The sequence below is a fragment of the Microtus ochrogaster genome, unplaced genomic scaffold (genome assembly GCF_000317375.1).
Source record: "Microtus ochrogaster isolate Prairie Vole_2 unplaced genomic scaffold, MicOch1.0 UNK123, whole genome shotgun sequence".
Taxonomy (NCBI): domain Eukaryota; kingdom Metazoa; phylum Chordata; class Mammalia; order Rodentia; family Cricetidae; genus Microtus; species Microtus ochrogaster.
Window position 1 is genome coordinate 629,859 of NW_004949221.1, and position 19,837 is coordinate 649,695.

At 48.6% G+C, this 19,837-nt stretch overlaps 2 protein-coding genes across 4 annotated transcripts in view; one reads left to right on the forward strand and one right to left on the reverse strand.

Annotated features, from left to right (window-relative positions):
• The window catches only part of LOC113455798 (leukocyte-associated immunoglobulin-like receptor 1), a 123,139-nt gene extending 113,699 nt beyond the window's left edge, over window positions 1-9,440 (reverse strand). The window contains exons 1-3 of one of the 2 annotated variants that reach the window (XR_003376760.1): window positions 9,276-9,426; window positions 7,914-8,019; window positions 6,195-6,343 (exon numbers count right to left, since the gene is read on the reverse strand). The gene's annotated coding sequence lies outside the window, so the exon portion shown is untranslated. Of the gene's footprint in view, window positions 1-6,194; window positions 6,344-7,913; window positions 8,020-9,275 lie in introns of those variants that run through there. The other variant, XM_026778288.1, reaches the window with a different exon arrangement.
• A 736-nt stretch (window positions 9,441-10,176) lies between these two features.
• Window positions 10,177-19,837, forward strand: part of Ttyh1 (tweety family member 1) — a 22,338-nt gene continuing 12,677 nt past the window's right edge. For both annotated transcript variants that reach the window (XM_005371707.3, XM_005371706.3), the window contains exons 1-5: window positions 10,177-10,395; window positions 13,273-13,451; window positions 15,428-15,539; window positions 16,334-16,554; window positions 19,201-19,296. In XM_005371707.3, coding sequence (XP_005371764.1) covers window positions 10,270-10,395; window positions 13,273-13,451; window positions 15,428-15,539; window positions 16,334-16,554; window positions 19,201-19,296 — 734 coding nt within the window. In that variant the 5' untranslated portion in view covers window positions 10,177-10,269. The remainder of the gene's footprint in view (window positions 10,396-13,272; window positions 13,452-15,427; window positions 15,540-16,333; window positions 16,555-19,200; window positions 19,297-19,837) is intronic.

Genomic DNA, 19,837 nt, shown 5'->3' on the forward strand with positions numbered 1-19,837 from the left:
TGTGGAGGTCAGAAAACAGTATGTGGGAGTCTGTGAAAGGAAATTATCCAATCAGGAATCCCAAAACCAAGTTCTCAGCCCAAAGGAGATTTATTTGCCCCAGAGGGACAAATAGCTTGGAATAAGAGACAAAATCAGGAGACAAGCTGGGCGACGGTGGCACATGCCTTTAATCCCAGTACTTGGGAGGCAGAGACAGGTAGCTCTCTGGGAGTTCAACAGGCTCCAAAGCTACAGAGAAACACTGTTTCAAAAAACAAAAATAAAATAAAATAAACAAACAAAATCCAAAACCAGGAAACAGATGACCAGGGAGAAGGGGAAGGGAACAAGGGAAAGGGGACAGGGGTATTTGTCCCCAAGGACAAAGGACTGCCTCTGGGTAGAGAGGAAACAGACATGGGACATAGACAAATGGTGGTTTATAAATGTAAAATGGGAAACCCTATGTTAAGGTAAGGTGTTCAGTTTTCAATGGGCATGTTAATTAGTTAGCCAAAGGGGGCTTCTTATTGTTAGACTTCAAAACTTTAATAGCTGGACCTTGGTAGTCAGCCTCAGGAGAAGGAAGAGTCCAAAGGAGGGAATAGACCTTGGGGCTAGCTTTTCGAATGTGATCTAAATGTTTTTAGCAAGGGAGAGGGAACAGGAGAGAATGGCAAGGCCTGCCAGAGCCATGCTTGTCATGCTCAAGCTGGCCAGAGTCCCTTCAGCCTTTGGTCTGTTTTCTCCTTAAACCCTGTGGGTCCCAAGGACAGAGCTCAGGTCGTCAGGCTTGGCGACAAGCAGTTTGACCTGATGAGTCATGTAACTGGTCCCTAACTTCTTTTTACAAGGACTCCAGTTGTGTCAGAGTCCACTCTTGGGGCCTCATTTTACTTCAGTCATCTCATTAAAGATACAACCACATCTGAGATACAAGGGGCCTAGGAGTTTAATAAAGGGATTTTGGGTGATGAACACACATCATCCAGAACATACTTTTACTTGGTGTGGATTACCTCTGACCTCTGAGCCTATAATGTGTGTTCTCCTTGTGCCTGGAGCAATGCAAGATGCTTGAATAACCTCAGTGTCACTTAGCTGTTAAGCTCCACACTGAACTATTTCTCCTGTGGGGTGGGAGGAGGCTCATGAAAACTACAGAAAACATAGAGGAAAGACTCTTGGGGGCTCCCTCTACTTGAGGTTCTAGTAGAGATAAACAGTTGATGGAGGAGAGGAAGCTGGTCAGTGGAACTGCCAGGAAGATATCCAGGAATCTCCAGGGATGCCAGTTTTATGAGGCCTCACCCATGTTGGGATGGACTTTGCAGGAACAGAGCTGCCCAAGTCACCCATGCTCCTGTGAATGGCTCCGGTAAGTCTGCTGTGTTTGGATGGAATCATTCCTCCTGCCCGACTCTGTCCCTAGCCTGGGTGAATAGGAATAGACTTGTGGGCGAAATAACAAAACGGGGTTGCTTATCCGATGGTCTTTGAATGGAGGACATGGAAATTATGTGAGCAGAAGATGAGGATGGGGAGGAGGAAGAAGAGACAAAAAGACTCCTGGGAGTCCACAGGAATGACCCCAACTAAGACTCCTGGCAGTGGTGGAGAGGGTGTCTGAACTGGCCATCTACTGTCATCAGATTGGTGACTACCCTAATTGTCCTCAGAAAGCCTTTATTCAGTAACTGATGGAAACAGATTCACAGCCAAGCACTGGGCTGAGCTCCCGGAGACCTGTAAAAGAGAGATAGAAAGGGTTGTAGGAGCCAGGGACGTCTAGGTCACGACCAAGCAACCCACAGAGATAACTGACTTAAGTTCCGGGAGCACGCGTCTGTGGACTGGAAGTTGGGGAACCTGCATGGGACTGACTTCTGCATGTGTGTGGCAGTTGTGTGTCTTGGTCTATTTGTAAGGTTCCTAGCAGTGGGATAGGGACCAGTCCTTTGCACTTGACTGGCTTTTGGGGAACTGTTCCCCATACTAGATTATCTTGCTCAGCCTACAGGAGGAGGAGGAGCTCAGTTCTGCCTCAACTTGACATTCCATGCTTTGCTCAAGCCCATGGGAGGTCTGCCCCTTTCTGAATGGTGATAGAGGAGGTGTGGATAGAAGGGGCATAGATGGTAGTCCCAGAGAGGGGAATGGATGGAGAGGAAGGAGGGGAAACTGTGATTAGTATGTAAAATAAATGAAAAATGTTAATTAAATAAAATAAAAAAGGAGAGACAAGAGTTTCTCCTGTGTTAGAGATTCTATAAAGCCCAAGGACAGAACTCGGAAAGTGTGAATTAAAATGCTGCAACCAGACCTCCAGAGCCCAATTATCTTGGGTTATTTTTACTCCCTTTGAAAGCAATCCACTGGCCACCCCTATGCCTGACCTAACAGCCTGTAGCTATCAAAACCTTAAAATGTTATTGTCAGAACGGAATTGAAGTGCTGGACCTCCAGCTGGTATCAGAGCTAGGATTCTAGGTGGAAGAAAGAAATTATTAAAAGGTTTCAGGAGGCAATATGGGAAATGAGATCTGTCTGGCTATTAAAAGATACTATGAAAAGAACACCCTTAAATTTTATTCTTAGCATACCACCAGCCTCCACCAACCCCAAAGCTAAGAATGACATCATATAGCAACTGAAACCCATAGCAGAAATCCCCCCCACCCATGCCAAAACCCCTCACCAATTTCTTTGGCAAATACTCGATTTATAACATTTTTTTCTGTAACTAATAAAATCTCATGAAACTATTTTCACAGCAGAGCATGGCTTTGGGAGAGCGGGGACAGACAGAAATATGTGTTCCTGGACTATGCCTACCCATATATGATTCCACAATAAACTATCACTGCTTCCCTTTGTGGTAAGGAGTGTGCTTTGGAGATAAGGGTTGTGGCTTTGCCTTGACTTCAACAGTAGCCAGTGAAAAGATTTTGTGCCCTGATAAACCTCCCCACCAATGTAATAATCAGAATCAGACCAAATCAAGCCGAATTAGAGAAAGCCCGGGTTTAATGGACACCAGCGCTCTTGGGTGGCATTCCGGCCCCCAGAGAGGAGATGAAAAGGAAGAGCGGAAAACCATGTTTGGTCTCTGGGTTGCTGTTTAAATACCCTGTGGGAGTGGTCTTGAGCATCTCAGAGGAGGGGGTCATCATTTGGCCAGACTTTTTTTGGAGTGGAGCCTGGACTGAGGCAGCTCCCAGGGGAGGGGGCTTGGGATGGAACTTCCACCCAAACATTCCAGACTAATTGGGTATATGGAAGCCAGGGACTGGGATGAAGCCTTAACCCAAACAGCGGGAGGTAAGGAAAGCAACAATTCTTGAAAGACTGGTCAAAAGGGAAGAGGGCTTCCCAAGAGCTTCCATCAGACAAGGATTCCAGCTACTTTCCTGGCAAGATGTGGGAGAGAAGAGCCAGAGTGAAACAGTGCCAGTGAGAGCACCCCATCCTGCTCGACTTGACCCCAGAAATTGGAGCAGGGGAGAAAGGAAGAGAATAAGGAGAAAGGACAGGTCTGTGTCTGTGCTCTGCTCCCCTCCTTTGTCCTAGGGAGGTCTCAGCTCAGGCCCCCACCAGGTTAAGAGAAGCAACTTCGAACTGATGGACTGTTAGCCGCTTTAATATTAAGTTAGGCTAGATGATAGGGCCCCTGGAGGCTCAACCATTGGAAAACCTCAAAATGACAATAAAATACTGAAGGCCTTCTCCAGATTATGGCCAATGAACAAAGAAAAAATTGGGCCTTATCTGGGCAGAATGGCATGTCTGTTGAATTACAGCACTTAGGAGGCAGGGACAAGCAGATCTCTGTGATTTCAAGAACAGACTGGTCTAGATAGCAAGTCCTTGGTCAGCCGGGGCTAAATAATAAGTTCCTATCTCGAAGTGTCAAAGTAAGAGAGAGAGAGAGAGAGAGAGAGAGAGAGAGAGAGAGAGAGAGAGAGAGAGAGATATGGGGGAAGGGACGTAGAGAAATGGCTCAGTGGTTAAGTGCTCTGGCTGCTCTTCCCGAGAACATGGGTTCAATCCCCAGCATACAGATGGTGGTTCACAACTATCTGTAACTCCAAAGCCAGGGGGATCTGATACTCTCCTCTAGCTTCTGAGGGCTCTAGGCACACATGTGCTGCACAGCATACATACAGACAAAACATACATTCACTTAAAACAATAATAAGATAATTTAAAACAATAAAAAGGCCAAAAAAGAAGGCCCAGTCACACATAAAACAAATAAAAAAATAAAGCTGTTTTGTGCTCTGAGTTCATTTTAGAAGATGTTTGTAACATACATTTATTTGTTTATAGTGCATCTGTGAGTGGGTGGGTCATGAAAGCCAGGGGATAGCTTGCAGAAGCCAATTCTCTCCTTTCTCCATGTAAGTGCCAAGGATCAAAGTCAGGTCATTAGACTTGGTGGTAAGTACCTTATTAGCTGTACCTGTGTACTGGTCCCCAGACTTATATTTAAAACTCTTTTGTTATGCTTTTTTTTTAAATTCACTGTGCTTTTTTAAAATAAATTTTATTTTAGAATTTCAGATGCAAGGCAAGTTGCCAGCTACAGAGTTCCTATACATCTTTCCCAGAGTCTCCTCCTATTATCATCTCACATTCCTAAGCTTCTTTGTCACAGGGAAGGAGCCACATGGTCACACTGTTGCTAACTGTAGTTTAAACTGTACTCATATTCCCTTCCTTTGATTTACTGTCACTTCTCTGTCCCCAGATCCTGTTACATTTGTCCCTCCTATCTCCTTAGGCTCTTCTTGGCCTTGGCAGTTACACAGGCTTTCTTTGTTTTCACTAACCTTGACAACTTTGAGAACTCTGGTTAAGGATTTTATAAAATGTTCTTCAGTTGGAATAGTGCGTGAGTGTGTGTGTGTGTGTGTGTGTGTGTGTGTGTGTATGTGTTTGTGTGGTGTATGAATGTCTGTATGCATGTTCACACATGTAAGGGGTTTTGTACATGAATGTGTACATATATGTGGATGCCAGAGCTGACAACAATTATCTTCCTCTATATCGCTTCACTTTATTTATTGCACAGGGCCCCTCACTGAATGTAGACTTTGAAGACTTTGTTAGTCACCTAGTCCCAGGGATCCCCTGTCTCTACCTCCCAAGACCTTGAATTGGAGATGGGCCATGACGCTTCCATAGCTTACCAGACATATTTTCTCTGATATATAAACCTCCCCAAACAGTGCCACAACTGGAAGCTAAGTATTCGAATGACTGGGGGAGACATTTACCATTAGATAACTACAGACAAGGAGTCACCATCTTAATGACTGATGACATGACCTTGGTCACTGCCTGAGGACGCATTTGTCACGTTTTTCAACTTTGAAGTTATTTTCTTTCATTTCTCCTTTCTGAATCTGTATACTTTGGAAAGGGGTCAATGGTTCAGCCCATCCTTTGGGATTGAGGAGCTTGTGTTGCCCATCTAGTCTTTGGATTGAAGCTTGTTACATAGTGTATGGTCAGTTTGTCAGGGGCTACCTCATTAAAGAAAATGCACTTCCCCTCTCCTAGCATCTATAAAATGTCAGTAGCTCCTCAGTTAATAGCGGCAACATTCCCTCCTCTATGCTGGATTTTGTCTGGCTGGAGCTCGAACATGTTTCATACATGATGTCATAATTCACCATGAATTCATAAGTTTACCTGACCTGTTGTGTCTGGAGAACACTGTGTACTTGAAATTATCCACCAAATGTGGCTCTTATGAATCTTTCTGCCTCCTCTGAAAAGACCCCTGAGCCTCTGAAGGAAGGGTGTGATATGAACATCCACAGTATTTTGTTCTCTGCACAGTGACCAGCTGAGGGTTTTTGTGTTGGTTGCTATCTACTGCAAGAAGCTTCTCTGATAGGAGTTGAGAGATTCTCTGTTCTACATGTATGGTCATAAACCATTCCCTTAATATTACATCTATTTGACAGAAAAATATTGGATTCTCCCCTGGGGCCTATGACCCATTTAGCCACAGATTCTTGACCCCTTTAATAGTGTTAGGTATGGGTTCCATGTCATCCTTTGTAGATATACAGACTATTCTGGTTTTTTTTTTGTTTGTTTTTGTTTTTTCAAGACAGGGTTTCGCTGTAGTTTTAGAGCCTGTCCTGGAACTAGCTGTTGTAGACCAGGCTGGCCTCGAACTCACAGAGATCTACCTGTCTCTGCCTCCCAAGTGCTGGGATTAAAGCTGTACGCCACCACCGCCCGGCTTCTTTCATAGTTCTTGTGGTAGATAGATGTATTCATTTTCCCTGAAGAATACTTAAGTGTATACTTGCCAGATCCAAGGGTAGGAGTTCTGGTAGGAGTTCTGCAGAGAAATAGCACAAATGAGATGAATGAGTGATGGATAGGTAGGTAGGTAGTTAGACAAAGAACTAAAGAGACAGAGAGAAAGAGAGAGAGACTCCCTTCCTGGTACCAACTTCTGTGTTAGTTACCTTTGCAGTTGTGATAAAATGTCATGACCAACTCAAGTTACAGAAGGGAAAATTTGCACTCAGGATTCTAGAGGGAGAAGCTGTAATGTTGGGGGTAGGGATACATGGCCCCAAGAGGCTGGATCAGGAACCTGAAGCAGGAAACTGAGAAACTACATTTCAACGGCAAGCATGAAACAGAAATAGCAAACTAAAAGTTACATAAGGTTGGAACTCTCAAAGTCCAGCACCTCTGATGTACTTCTTCTAGCAAGGATCCACCTCTGAAAGGTGCCACTACCCCCCTGAAACAGTACTGCTAACTGGGGACCAAGTGTTCAAGTCCATGAACCTAGGGAGAGACATTTCTCACTCAAAGCACCACAGATGGATATACTAGACGGATGGATGGATGGATGGATGGATGGATGGATGGATGGATGGGTGGGTGGATGGATGAATACAAAAATAGATTGAAGGAAATTTATTGTGAGAATTGACTCAAACAACTATGCAAGTGAGAAGTCCCACAAAATGAAGTCCTCCATGAAGACCCAGGGACATCAGAGGTTGACTTCACCTTGAGTCTAAAGGCCAGAATATTAGGACCTCAAGTATCTTATAGCAGAAGAGGATGTTACAAGTATGGAAAAGAATGTGAACTTATTCTGTACTAACCCTCAATAGATTTGGGGGTACACAAATCTTACATCTAATGTGATGGGTTAATATCTAATCAACAACTTCTCTCAGACACACGTACTGTGAATAAAGAAATAAGGTTGTACCAGCAATCTGTGTATCCCCCAACCCAGTCAAGTTAGCACATAAAATCAACCACTCTACCATCTGGGCTCACATCAGGCAGCTCAGCTGTGAGGTCTGATCCTAGCTGTCAGTCATTTGAGTCCATACTTTAAGGTCACCCACACGCAGGAAGAGCCATTTCCCAAGTGTCTTTTGTATCCAGAAGCAACCATTTCTTCCCACCACACACTCAAATAGACTATGGAATTTGTTGTTAGTATTGATTAATTGTACATAGCAATGGGTCTCATAATATTTTCATTCATAAATATATACATATATATGAATATGATCTAGGTCCTCAGATGACCAAAAAATGCAATGTTTGCCTTTATAAATCTGGCTTATTTCAATAAAAACAATGATCTCCAATTCCATCTGATTTTTCGAAAATAATAATTCATTCTTCTTTACAATTCTATAAATTGCCGTTGTGCATACAGACCACATTTTCTTATCCTTTGTTATTCTTTATGTTATATATTTTATATTTTGCTTTATATTTATTCTTTTTTCATCTGCTGATGGACAGCCGGGTTGAGTCTGTCACTTGACAACTGTATGCGGTGCTGCAGTAAACACAGATGTGTAGAAATCCCTGTGGCACACTGACTTAAATATTCCCCTTTTCCTACAGCTTCACGCTATACTTACAGTCCATTTCTTGGGTAGCTACCATCCATAGGAGGCTGTGTCATTTTCTTTCAGGACACGAAGCAATGCCTGAAGCATAGCAGACACCCTGTACTGTGTATGAGGCCTATAGGAAAACAAATCATAGTTCATTCCATTTAGTGAGGACATACTATATGCTAGAAATAAGATACAGAACTTGGTGATATCTCCAGGAATCTCCGTGTACCTGGTTAGCCAGCAAGGCTCTTCGAGTCTAGGTTGAATTTCTCAGTCGAGGCCTGCTCTCACCTTCTGACTGGAAGGGCTGGGCAGGAGGGCTCCCTGGAGGAGGAGACACTACTACCTCTCCTGGGCTACTCTTCCACTTCTCTGACTCAACATCACCGTGGCCCTCTCATCCCCGCTTGCCCCTTGCATGCCAGTGAGGCATAGTGTCTGGCTAGACCAGAGCTTGCAGACCAGCCAGCACCAACCCACAGACAGGTTTTATTTGGCCCACATAGTCACATTTTTTATTTGAATTCATTTTAACATTTAAAAGCTGAAGGATTTTGCTTTAAAAATATCCAGATTTCTGTCTTCGTTTGGAAATTTGGAACATCTGGTGAAGCTGGGTCCCTCTTCCCATATGGCCAGCACTGGCTGAAACTAAATAGCCCCGACCACGTGGCAGTGCCAGCTTCTCTACACCCAGCCTGAATTAACGCCTGTGGAGTCTGAGGTCATTTGGGAATGGTGTCCCCATCTGGGGACTCCAGAATCCCACAAGGGCCATCTGGGAATAATCCCTCCATATCACTTCTAGGAGAAACAGACAGGATACAATGATAGGTGGAGGTCAAGCCTACAGACCTATATTGGATGTACTACAAATCTCTGGTATAATAGGGCAGGTGTCTTAATTTTAATCAATACAGGCTAAAGCAGTTCCCCAAAGAGGCTGCCTTCTGGGACCAAACCACACATTCAAGAGGCAGAGAGATGGAGACAAAAGAAAGACAGGGGCAGATGCAGAAAGCAAACAATTCAAGTTCTCTCTCTGTGTGTCTCTGTCTCTGTCTGTCTGTCTCTCTCTTTCTCTCTCCTTTTGCTATCAACCTGGACCAGAATTGAGATGGATACCTTTTACTCTCTCCATTATATATATACTGGGTATTTCAGGGACAAAGACTAAAGACTATTCCTTTTCCACACCAAGAGAGACCCCTGAACAGCATCCTGGGAATGTTGGTTCTAGTTCACACAGTGAAGGCCAGGGTGATGAAATCACAGTGGTCAGGACCCCTGCCAGGGTCTCTATAAACCCTTCCTCATCTATTTGTGTGACTTTAGTGGCTTCCAATGAGATCCCAAACAAGTATTTTTTTTTCTAGAAGATACCTTGAAAACTTTAAGGTGAATGGCGATGGGTGAGGATGGTATAGATTGCAGCAGTCTGAAGGACGTCTCAAAGACCTGGGAAGCCACCTCATGCAGATGGGATGAGTTCCTATGTGGATAACAGGAGCCCTTACACAAAGCGGTGGCTGGGGGTGGGGGTGTCCTCTTATAAGAAGTTGGTTAGTCCTTACAGCATGTGCAGGTCTTTTTTTTTTTTTTTTGGTTTTAGAGACAGGGTTTCTCTGTGGTTTTGGAGCCTGTCCTGGAACTACCTCTGTAGACCAGGCTGGTCTCGAACTCCCAGAGATCCGCCTGCCTCTGCCTCCCGAGTGCTGGGATTAAAGGCGTGAGCCACCAACGTCTGGCTGTGCAGGTCTTTAAACACATTCTAGAAGGATCTGTCCACACAGGAAGGTTCCTGTCCATATACAGGTTAGGACAAAGTGGTGGTGGTGGGGGCTGGGACTTTTATCCAAGCAGAAGCTCTCATTACAACAGAGAACACTCTTAGAATAAAAGTGAGGGATTTTCATTGGCGCGCCTGGGTATTACCTACAAAATGCTGCTCAAATACTAATGACCTTTACACCAAGGTGAAGGTTTTACATAAGGATAAAGAGCTTGTGTGCTTCAGAGAGAAATCACAGTATCCTACTTCTTGCACGTACGGGAAGAAGGAAGGCTAACCGATTATGTTCTCAGCACAGCTCAGCCCCTAGATACAACTGACTTGAGCAAAGACCCTGCACCTGCTCAGGCAGCAGGTGGGAGCCCGGGAGAGGGCGGAGCAACTGGGCCCACTGCTCACACCGCATTGCCTCCGGTGGCCGCCAGGGGCAGCACCGAGGCGCCTGCCGCACCTCCCCCTCCCCAATCTCCACCCCCCGCCCTCCGGGCTCCTGCTCCCGGGAGCCCCGCAAACCCCGCTCCGCCCGCGCCCCGCACAGCACCGAGGCTCCCGGCCCGGTCCGCCCAGCTGCCCCTCCCCGGGGCCATGGGGGCACCCCCGGGCTACCGACCCTCTGCCTGGGTGCATCTCCTCCACCAGCTGCCCCGCGCTGACTTCCAGCTCCGACCGGTGCCCAGCGGTTTTGCGCCCCGCGACCAAGAGTACCAGCAGGTGGGATGGCAAACAGGGGCAAGGTACCCCGGGAACAGGAGTCTGGGTCACAGTTCCTGCATCTTGGGGGTCGGGGACCCAGCCTGCTTTTGGAGGTACAAGAGCATGATTAGAGATAGAGAGCTCATACCTTTAGGTTCCCCCCTCGGACGTGCGCTGGGAATGCAGACCCCTCTCTTACTAAATAAGAGAAAGCCAAGAGCCTAGACACCCCTCCCCAAGAGTCCTAAATGGGCGGAGATGAGGCCCCAGCATTTGGGCTCCCGAGACCTGCCGTGGAAGCCAGTCTTCAGGGTCATCTAAGGAAAGGTCCGCTCTTGAGGTCCTAGATGAGAAGGACCCCGCCCCTACAGAATCCCAGCTAGTAAATATGTCCCAGAAAAGGGGGTACCTAAGAGAGAGGACAGAGAGCGGGAAGTCTGGGAAGGCAGCTGAAGTCTGGGACCGGGGATTGATATCCTCAAATAGGGAAGAGAGATTTTAGGGCCAGGGCTGGGGAATGAGGTGAGGTGAGATGAGGATTCAGGGTGTTTTTGGCCTGCCCCAGGACAGAAGGGGCTGTCAGGGCGTTAGAGAGGATCGGGTGGAGATGAGGTTAGTTTTGGGGATACTAAAGAGAGGCCTAGGTCCCAGAAGGGTGAAGCTGGTAGTGGAACCTCACAGAAGCTGGGTCTCCAGGGAAAGGGGCCCAGCTGCAGCTCTGGGTGGGGGGTGTGTGAATGTCCCCTGACCCAGTTTAATTCAAGTCCTTGACTTTGAGATTAATGAGAAAAGCTTGGCTGAGCTGGGGGGCCTGGCGAGGGGGGCTGGGAGTCAGCCCTGCCCTCCCCCCAAATCTGAATCTCTGCTGCTTCTGGGAAAGGGGCACAGGGTTGGGAGAGCGTCGAGGGAGGGGGTGTTCCCAGAAAAGCAGCAAGGGGGAACGTGTGCTGTGTGCTTGCTATTTGGGTCATGGCTGGCACAGCCTGAGCGGCTCCTCCCTGCCTACTCCACCCGCCCCCTCTCCCCTCCAAACAGGGACCGCCATCCCCTCGCCCACAGCCACTTACACAATCACAGCCTCCAGACGGTGGGTCCACCTACTCCCAACCAGACTCACGGGGCTAATGGCTCCAGAGAGCGCCTCAGCCACGAGGAATCCCCCGTGGGCCCCCAGCACCACCACAGTTCACTCAACCCAATCTTCAACAGCCGAGTCAAAGCTAGGGCACATACAGTCCTATCCCCGGGACATTCTTCCTCATAAAAATGACCACTGTGAACACAAAAAGACGCTCAAGGGTCTCTGGGACAGGACCTTCAGGATCACATGCCAAGGCACATATACACAGCACGCTCATGTGTACACCATCACACACATGGGCACACACAAACACCGCACACGTGACACGTCTACTCCCCCATCTACACACACACTCACAAACTCAGTCAAAGTCACACGCACATACACTCCACAGTCCACCAACACCACTCACTGACTGAAGAAGCAGTGTTCAGAAAGCATCAATGCCCACAAGTGTTTCCTTGCACACAGACATGCAGCATGATCTACACAAACACCTTATATTCACAGCCCATATGCCCTCACCTGGTGGAAGGCAAATTCACAGCCACAGAAACACTGCTCGCACTTGTCACTCACACAGGTGATGTGAAGGACAGGCAGATATGCTACGGTTCAGGACAACAGTCCCTGGGAATTCAGGGCTGTGATTCCAGATCTCATCCTGCCCATATCCTGCAGTGTAGCTCCAGGCAACCTTGTCCAGCTCTGGGCCTCTAAGAAGACAGGTGACACAGATCTACTGAAAGCCCCTATCACATGAAGAGCCTACAGTTCTGGAATTTACTTGAGACAGGGCCTCACTCTGTAGTCCAGGCTGGCTGGAGTTTATGTAACTTGGACTGTGTCCTGAAACTGTGACAACCTTCCTGCCTCAGCTCCAGAGTGTTGGGGTTATAGGGGTGAACTGCCTTTCCTAGCTCAGAGATATGATGTTCTGCAAGGTGTTCCCAGCTATGAACACCCTTTCTGCCTGTCTTTCCTTCCCTCCTGCCTTTCGGTCTCACTACATACTACCCTGTCAGTCTCCGGTTTTCTGTAGTTCTTTCTCTGTGTGTCTCGTCATCTCTCTGTGTCTGTCTCTCTTCCTCTTCCCTCTCTCCCTATTTGTGCTAGATCCCTCTGGAATTTTTTATGTCTTGTCTCTACATTCCTCTTTCTTTTTGCCTTTGTCTCTTTCCTTGCCTGCCTCTTCCGTCTGCCTATTCCTCTCTATTGCTTGATCTGTCTTCCTTCCCTATCTTCATCTCTGAGCCTTGTGTGTATGTATCACAACACACACATGCAAGCTGTCACAGCACCCTGTCCCCATCCCCAGCCCTGGGGTGACAGACTCAACTGCAGTGGGTGTGTGAGCTCAGCAGCAGGAGGGAGATGGGGTAAAGAAGGCTGTCTCTCCTGCTCCCCTGAAGTACGGAAATGGAAGCCTTCCTGCGCCTTCATTCCATACAGTTCAGAGGGAACCTCTGGAAGTTTGTGAGACATGCTGCACTCTTATTGCCTGATTGTGGTGAGGAGGAAACCGAGACTCCGAGAGACGAGGCCCCTTTTGAGGCCATACAACCTGGGAAGAACAAGCAGGGTCAGAACCCCAAACCTGGGCTCCTTACTTGGATGCTGCCTCCGGCAACCTAGCCCTAAATTCTGGATGGGCCTCAGTTGCTAATATGAGAGAGAATAGGCATCTCAACTTTTCCACAACCTGGGTGCCATCAGGGGCTGGGCTTCGTGCCCCTGAGCCCCCCAACTGAGGAAGAGCTTTTTGTCTGGGACATGATAGTGCTCTCTGAGGCTTCTCGTCACTTCTTCCTCAGGCTCTCCTGCTGGTGGCAGCCTTGGCCGGGCTGGGTTTAGGCCTGAGCCTCATCTTCATCGCTGTCTACCTCATCCGCTTCTGCTGCTGCAGGCCCCCAGAACCCCCTGGGGCCAAGAGTCCCCCACCCGGAGGAGGCTGTGTTATCTGGAGCTGCATCGCTGCCCTTCTCGTGGGCTGGTAATGGGGCCCCAGGATGGGTGGGGATTGGGAATAGAGCTCCCTACACTTGCTCTCAATCTTGTTTAAGCTACCTTGGGGTATGGGCCCTGAGTTGGCGCAGAGAGTACCTGTCTGCTTGGTGAGTGGAGGGCTAGAGGCTTAAGGAGGATGAAGCAGCCAGCCTGGGAGTAGAATTGAAAGCCTGGGATAGGTTTGGGGTTCTCAGTGGTTGTGCTACCTAGGGGAGTGAGATGCTCTCTCTAGACCTCCGTGTCCACATCTATAAAGTGAGTTTTGCAATACTACCCATACCCTCTTTAGTCACACTAAGACTAGAGAGGGCACAGCACCTTGGTCCTAGGGGGTGTCCTCCGTGTCAGCACTGAACAAAGAGTTATTCATTCACTGAGCTCATTCATTCAACAACTGAACATAACTACCATGTGCCAGACACGGGACATGCCAGCCCAGGCACTCTGTGACTTCAGCCAGAGTTTCAGTCAAGGAAACAGCAGACCTTACAGGGCAGCAGCAGCACCTGCTCAGCCCACACCCAAGCTGGGTCTGAGTCTTTCTTTTAAGAGCTGTGCTCAAGATGGCCACACCTGGGCCTCAATCACATCTGATTGAGGGAAGGTTAGGGAGGGAGAAAAATGAATTTTCAAGCCCATGTGGTTTAAGAGGCAAGTGGAGAATCAGACTCATGGAAAAAGAACCCTCTCCTCCCACTTCCCCCTCAGGACCCTCAATAGGAACTCCATAGGAGCTTCAGTGAACTTGACACCAAGATTGCTGGCTCTGAGACCAGCCCCTCCTAGGTCATGGTTAGCTGACTTAATGCCACATATGAGAGTATTCAGGACCTGCTGGGGCCTCATGCACGGTTAGCAGGAGTCCTGGTGTCCCCTCCAGCCATCTGGGGGTGTGGCCTGGAATAGTCACTCCAATCTGGGCTCTGGTCCACTCTTCTCATTGTAGGAAAAAGAAGGTGTGTGTTTGGGAGTATATGGGGGCTGGGCACCCTCTGTCCAAGATGTTTTCTCATCAGGCTCTCCAGAATGGGGGTGGATGAGGGAGGCTGACAAAGGCCCAGTGGGGGAGAGTCACAACCCCAGCCCCCTCAGAGCCTGGGAACAAGAGGAGCTTTGTAGGGTTCTGAACAATGGGGCAGGGCCAGTAGGCTCCCATCCAAGGGATGGGGTGGGGGCCTGTGTAGCCCAAGGCTGGGAACTGTGAAGGCATCAGGCTCTCGCCCCCTCCAGTGTGAGGCACAGACTCAGGGAGAAAAGTGGGTCCCATATTCAAGCCCCACAATGGAAGTCTGTGTGTTGGCTGGGCAGGGACAGGAGCCCAGCTCCTGGCCTGGCCTTCAGCCCTCCCTCCCACTTTCTCTTACTCCTCTTCCAGCTGGCCAGATGCCTGGATCCCTGGGCAGCATAGGGGGAGGCTGAGAGCTCCCGGCACGCGGTCTTTTACAAAAGAATAGGGGCTAGTGACCTTGTGCTCCTAGGAACCTTTAGGAGGCAGGGGCAAAGAAGACCAGGAAGGGCTAGGATGAGACAGGGGTTGTTGCCTAATGACTCCTAAGACAAGTTTGTGAATTCTCAGGTGTTTTGACAAAGGATGGAGGAGCTGGTCGTGAGCTGATCATAATTAGGAGTTGGTAACCTTTTTATCCTGGGATAGGCAAAACCAGGGTTCCGTTCTGGGGAGGTGCGAGTTAAATCTGGGGGCTCCTTCTTTTCCACCACTCCACCCACCATTAGCATCACAATGACGTCTTTCCAGCTTGGGGGAGTGAGGTCTTCGGGTTACCCTGGCAACTGGTGGAGGCCAACCTTGGGCTGTTCTTTTTCCCACGGAGGATGAACCAATAGGGTGGATGCAGAGATTGGATGGGCAAATGAAGCAAAGGGGAGGACTGGCAAGTGTGGAGGCATGATCCTGCCCTCCAGATTCTGAGACTGTTTGGTATTTCTTCTTCCTTCTCTCAGTGCGGGCATTGGCATTGGTTTCTATGGCAACAGCGAGACCAGCGATGGGGTGTCCCAGCTCAGCTCAGCTCTGCTGCATGCCAACCACACACTCAGCACCATTGATGACTTGGTGAGAGGGGCAGCAAAGAGCCAGACTGCAAACTCATACCTCAATTGATCTCCACATGGGAATGTGGTCCCCCACTGAGGAACAAAAGAAGCCAAGCTCAAAGCAGATCCCAGACCAGAAACCTAATCCCCAGATCAGAACTGTAAACTCAGACCTGCTGACAATAGACCATATGTTCCGCCCCAACCCTGCAACCTGGAGCTGGATCTAGAAGATTCAGACTCAGGCTGAAGACTCTTATCCAGGCCCAGGCCTGCACTTCCGTTTATAACCAAGCCAGAGACAAAACACCAAGGACACTGGTCCCTGTCTTCAGGCCAGATCTAAGACTACAGGTCCTATCCTTGGACCAAATACAAGCTCAGGGACCCCCCCCCCCACCACCACTGTGAGATCTTATACCCCAGGATATAAGCTTGGGACTGAGATGCAGGTGTTATATTTCAGTGCCTACTTGTGCAGAGCCAAGGAATCAGATTTGAGATCCCAGACTCAAAAGGACTGATGCAGACTTCAGACTTAAGACTCATCCTTCCATTTTGACTTAATTTCAGTGCTGGGGTTAGAATCTTTACCTTGGACTCAAGCTCCTGACTAAACTAGAGGACCTGGGAGCCCCACCTTGACTCACTTTCCCCCCTCGCCCCCCCCCCGTTTCCAGATGCCCCAGAACTCCAGATCTCAGGCAACTGACACTCCTCATCCCTGCTTCACCCCCGAGACCCCATCCCTCAGCCCCAACTCTAGGCTTTGGAAAAGGCGGTCCCAGACCTGAGACCATGTCATCTCCCCAGGTGCTGGAAACAGTGGAGAGGCTGGGTGAGGCGGTGAGGACTGAGCTGACCACCCTGGAGGAAGTACTATCAGAACGTGTGGAGCTGGTGGCCGCCACCCGGGGAGCCAGGAGGCAGGCTGAGGCCGTGGCTCAGCACCTACAAGGACTGGCCTTCTGGCAAGGAGTGTCCCTCAGCCCAGTGCAGGTGGCTGAAGATGTGACTTTTGTGGAGGAGTACAGGTGGGAAAAGGACCTTTCTGTTTTTTTTTTTTTTTTTTTTTTTTTAAGCATTGTAGTCTCACACTAGTCGCTGGGGGGATGTGGGACAGTATCTGGAAAGAGTTTTATTTGCCCCACTGGGGAAGCAAAGCTACTGTCACCTGGTGGAAGCAGGGATGATGCTGGTCAGCATCCTTCAGGCCAGCCCCACTGTGAAGAATTACCCAGTTGTGAACATAGACCAGGCTGACAAACTGAGCTGTGAGGTTGGATCCAGACATTGGGGGCCCATCCCCATGTTTACACCGCCCCCCCACAGTCTCCTCTCTCGTTCACTCACTCGGCAATTCCTTGACTCATTCGTTCAGCAAATCAATCACAATTCAGTTTCCTCTTGGACTAACCCAGTAGCAAACCTACCTACCAGATTATTTGGGAGGCAACTGTGTTCACTGTGCAACTACTTAGCATCTGATGAGAGACAGCACATGTGCCTTAGCTTCAGGAGACCACTCTGTATTTGTGCACACTTGCACAAGTTTCTTTGGCCTTGGTTTTCCCACCTTAAAGTCAGTCGTGTCGTGCGTAGCTCAAAATGCCTTGTGCAGAGTTAATAACGAGTGTCTGAAACAAAGACTACGTTATGACAGATGGAACAGTGCCAGTAAAGTACAGATATGCCAAGCAGGGGGGCTGACACAGGAAATCCCACCCAGGAAAGATTCTTTAGCAGGGAGATCAGTATAAAACAGGCTTACAAAGCCAGACCTGATGGTATAGGCCTGTAATCTCAACTACTCTGGAGGCTGAGGTAAAAGGGTTGAAAACTCAAGGCCTGCTTGTCCTACCGAGTAATTTCAAGGTCAGTCTGAATAACTCAGTGAAGCATTGTCTCAAAGAGGAAAAAGAAGGCTGAGGATCTGGATAATGGAAGAATGTTTGCCTAGAACTGACTGCTGAGGGACTGAAAGTGTGACTTAGAGGTGAAACTTCTGCCTAGACTCCCCCAGTGAGGGACTGCGGGTATGACTCAGTGGTAGAGCACCTGCCTGGAATCTCCCAGTGAAGGGGATGTGGCTCAGTGGTAGAGCACCTGAAATTCACCAGTGAGGAAATGGGGAGTAATGGTCAGTGGTAGAGCGCCTGCCTAGAATTCCCCAGTGATGGGCTGGCTTTGTGGCTCTGGTAGAGACTTACTTAAAATCTACTACTGAGGGGCTGGGGAACTTGACTCCCGTAGCGTTGCCTACTTAGCATGTGTGAGGCTCTGTGTTCACCAAAGCATCAAACGGAGTAAGAAGAGAGGAACTAGAGAGATGTCTTAATGGCTTAAGGGCACTTGCTGCTTGTATAGAAGACCCAGGTTCGGTTCCCAGCCCTCATGGTAGCTCACAACTATCTGTAACTCCAATTCCATGGGATCCAACACTCTTTCTGACCTCTGCAGACACCAGGCATGCATTTGGTAGATGTACATACATGTAGGCAAAGCACTCATAGATATAAAATATTTTTAGAAAGCAGGTTTTCTGTAAGGTGGGTGAATGAGAGTTTTGGAGCATGTAAAATAGGAAGGGGCTTGTCTGGGGACAGACAGGGCAGCTTATGTGAAAGTGTTTAGAAGGGCCATACTAAAAGGTGACACTGGGGAGGAAAGGGCAAGCTGTGAAGCCCTCTGAGTCAACCATCCATCTCAACAGCCAGCAAGACCCGGCTTTATATCCACACAGTTATTTCATTTCTTCTTGCGTTTAGCTGACGCTCCCGAGTCTTCTGTTCCCAAGCAGGAGGCCACGTTGCTTGGTACAATCACACTGGGGCTGAAACAATCCCAGCAGCGGATGATGCTGGAGATGAGGCAGTGGGAGGCAGGCAGGTCTAGGTTCAGGGGCCACAGGTTCTGTGTCAGCCTGGTTGGGGAGAAAGAGGGGACTGTGACAATGATGCTTGGCAGATGCTCTGGAAAAGTGTCTGGTAAAAGACAGGCCCTCAATAAATACCCTGGGGCCATGGAGGTGAGTGCGGAGGTATGGCCAGGGACAAGGTCTCGGGGAGTGCAAACCACAATTACATGGTGACTGCTGAGAATGAATCTCTTTGTGGAGCACTCACAGTGTGCCAAGTGCCGAGTTTGGGCCCCCATGTGGCTTCCTCTGTAGTCCTGATGCATTACTTACTTACTTACATATTGTGTCACGTTCACAGCTCCCCGGATGATTTAGCTAACACGAACTTCAGCCACAAGCCCATTCTCCTAGGACCGTTCCATGTGTCCATTCATTCACCTGGCAACGGATTTTGAATTTGATCCTGATATGCCACTCATGTTTCTGGTAGGGAAACTGAGGCAAATAGGTTACATGGCTAATTGTGTAATTGAGACCTAGACATCAGACCTCTGAAGTGTGCACTAAGGTCCTAGGTGACTGACAGTACTGGCTCAGGGATTTATTTAGAGAGGCCAATGCATGTGTCCACAAACACAGAACTTCTGTGTGATCTGTTCAGGGTAGGTTTCAGGTGCTCCAGAGTCTTGTGAGCCCATGCATTGTTTCACCAATGACCTTTGCTGGGCAGCAGGGAGGCTGCAGGGTCGGGTTGGGTTAGCGTAAATCTGAGGTCCTGCTGGCCTCCAGAGGCCCACTTCCTTCTCCCTTCTTCCTACAGGTGGCTGGCCTATGTCCTCCTGCTGCTCTTGGTGCTGCTGGTTTGCCTCTTCACCCTCTTGGGCCTGGCGAAGCAGAGCAAGTGGCTGGTGGTTGTGTGAGTGGGGTATATTGCACAGGGGAGAAAACCAGGCGGGTTTCCAGCATGCAGCATTGCTTAAGTCTTAGGAAAGACAAAGGCTGTGTTTTCTATAAAGGGGGGGGGGGGAGGATGATCAGGTGATCGCTGACATGGCACAGATACTTTCTCCCTTGGTCACCACAACAAACCCATGGAGGAAGTGCCACCAGGTCCTCTGTATGGCAGGTGAGGGACTTATGGTAATGTGGGGACACATAAGACCCATGCACTTATTGAATAGTTCACTGTGTACCAGATATCATTCTTAGGACTTCATGGGACTCTTACACTCAGTTACCCAGGGATGTAGGCATTGACCTCTGTAGAAGGAGCAGCGGGCAGGCCTGCTTTTCGTCCCGCCCAGCTCCCCACACGACTAGCTTCATACCCGAAATAACTACACAGAAACTGTATTCATTTAAACACTGCTTGGCCCGTTAATTCTAGCCTCTTGTCGGCTAATTTTCATATCTTGCTTAACCCATTTCTGTGTAGCACCACAAGGTGGTGGCTTGCC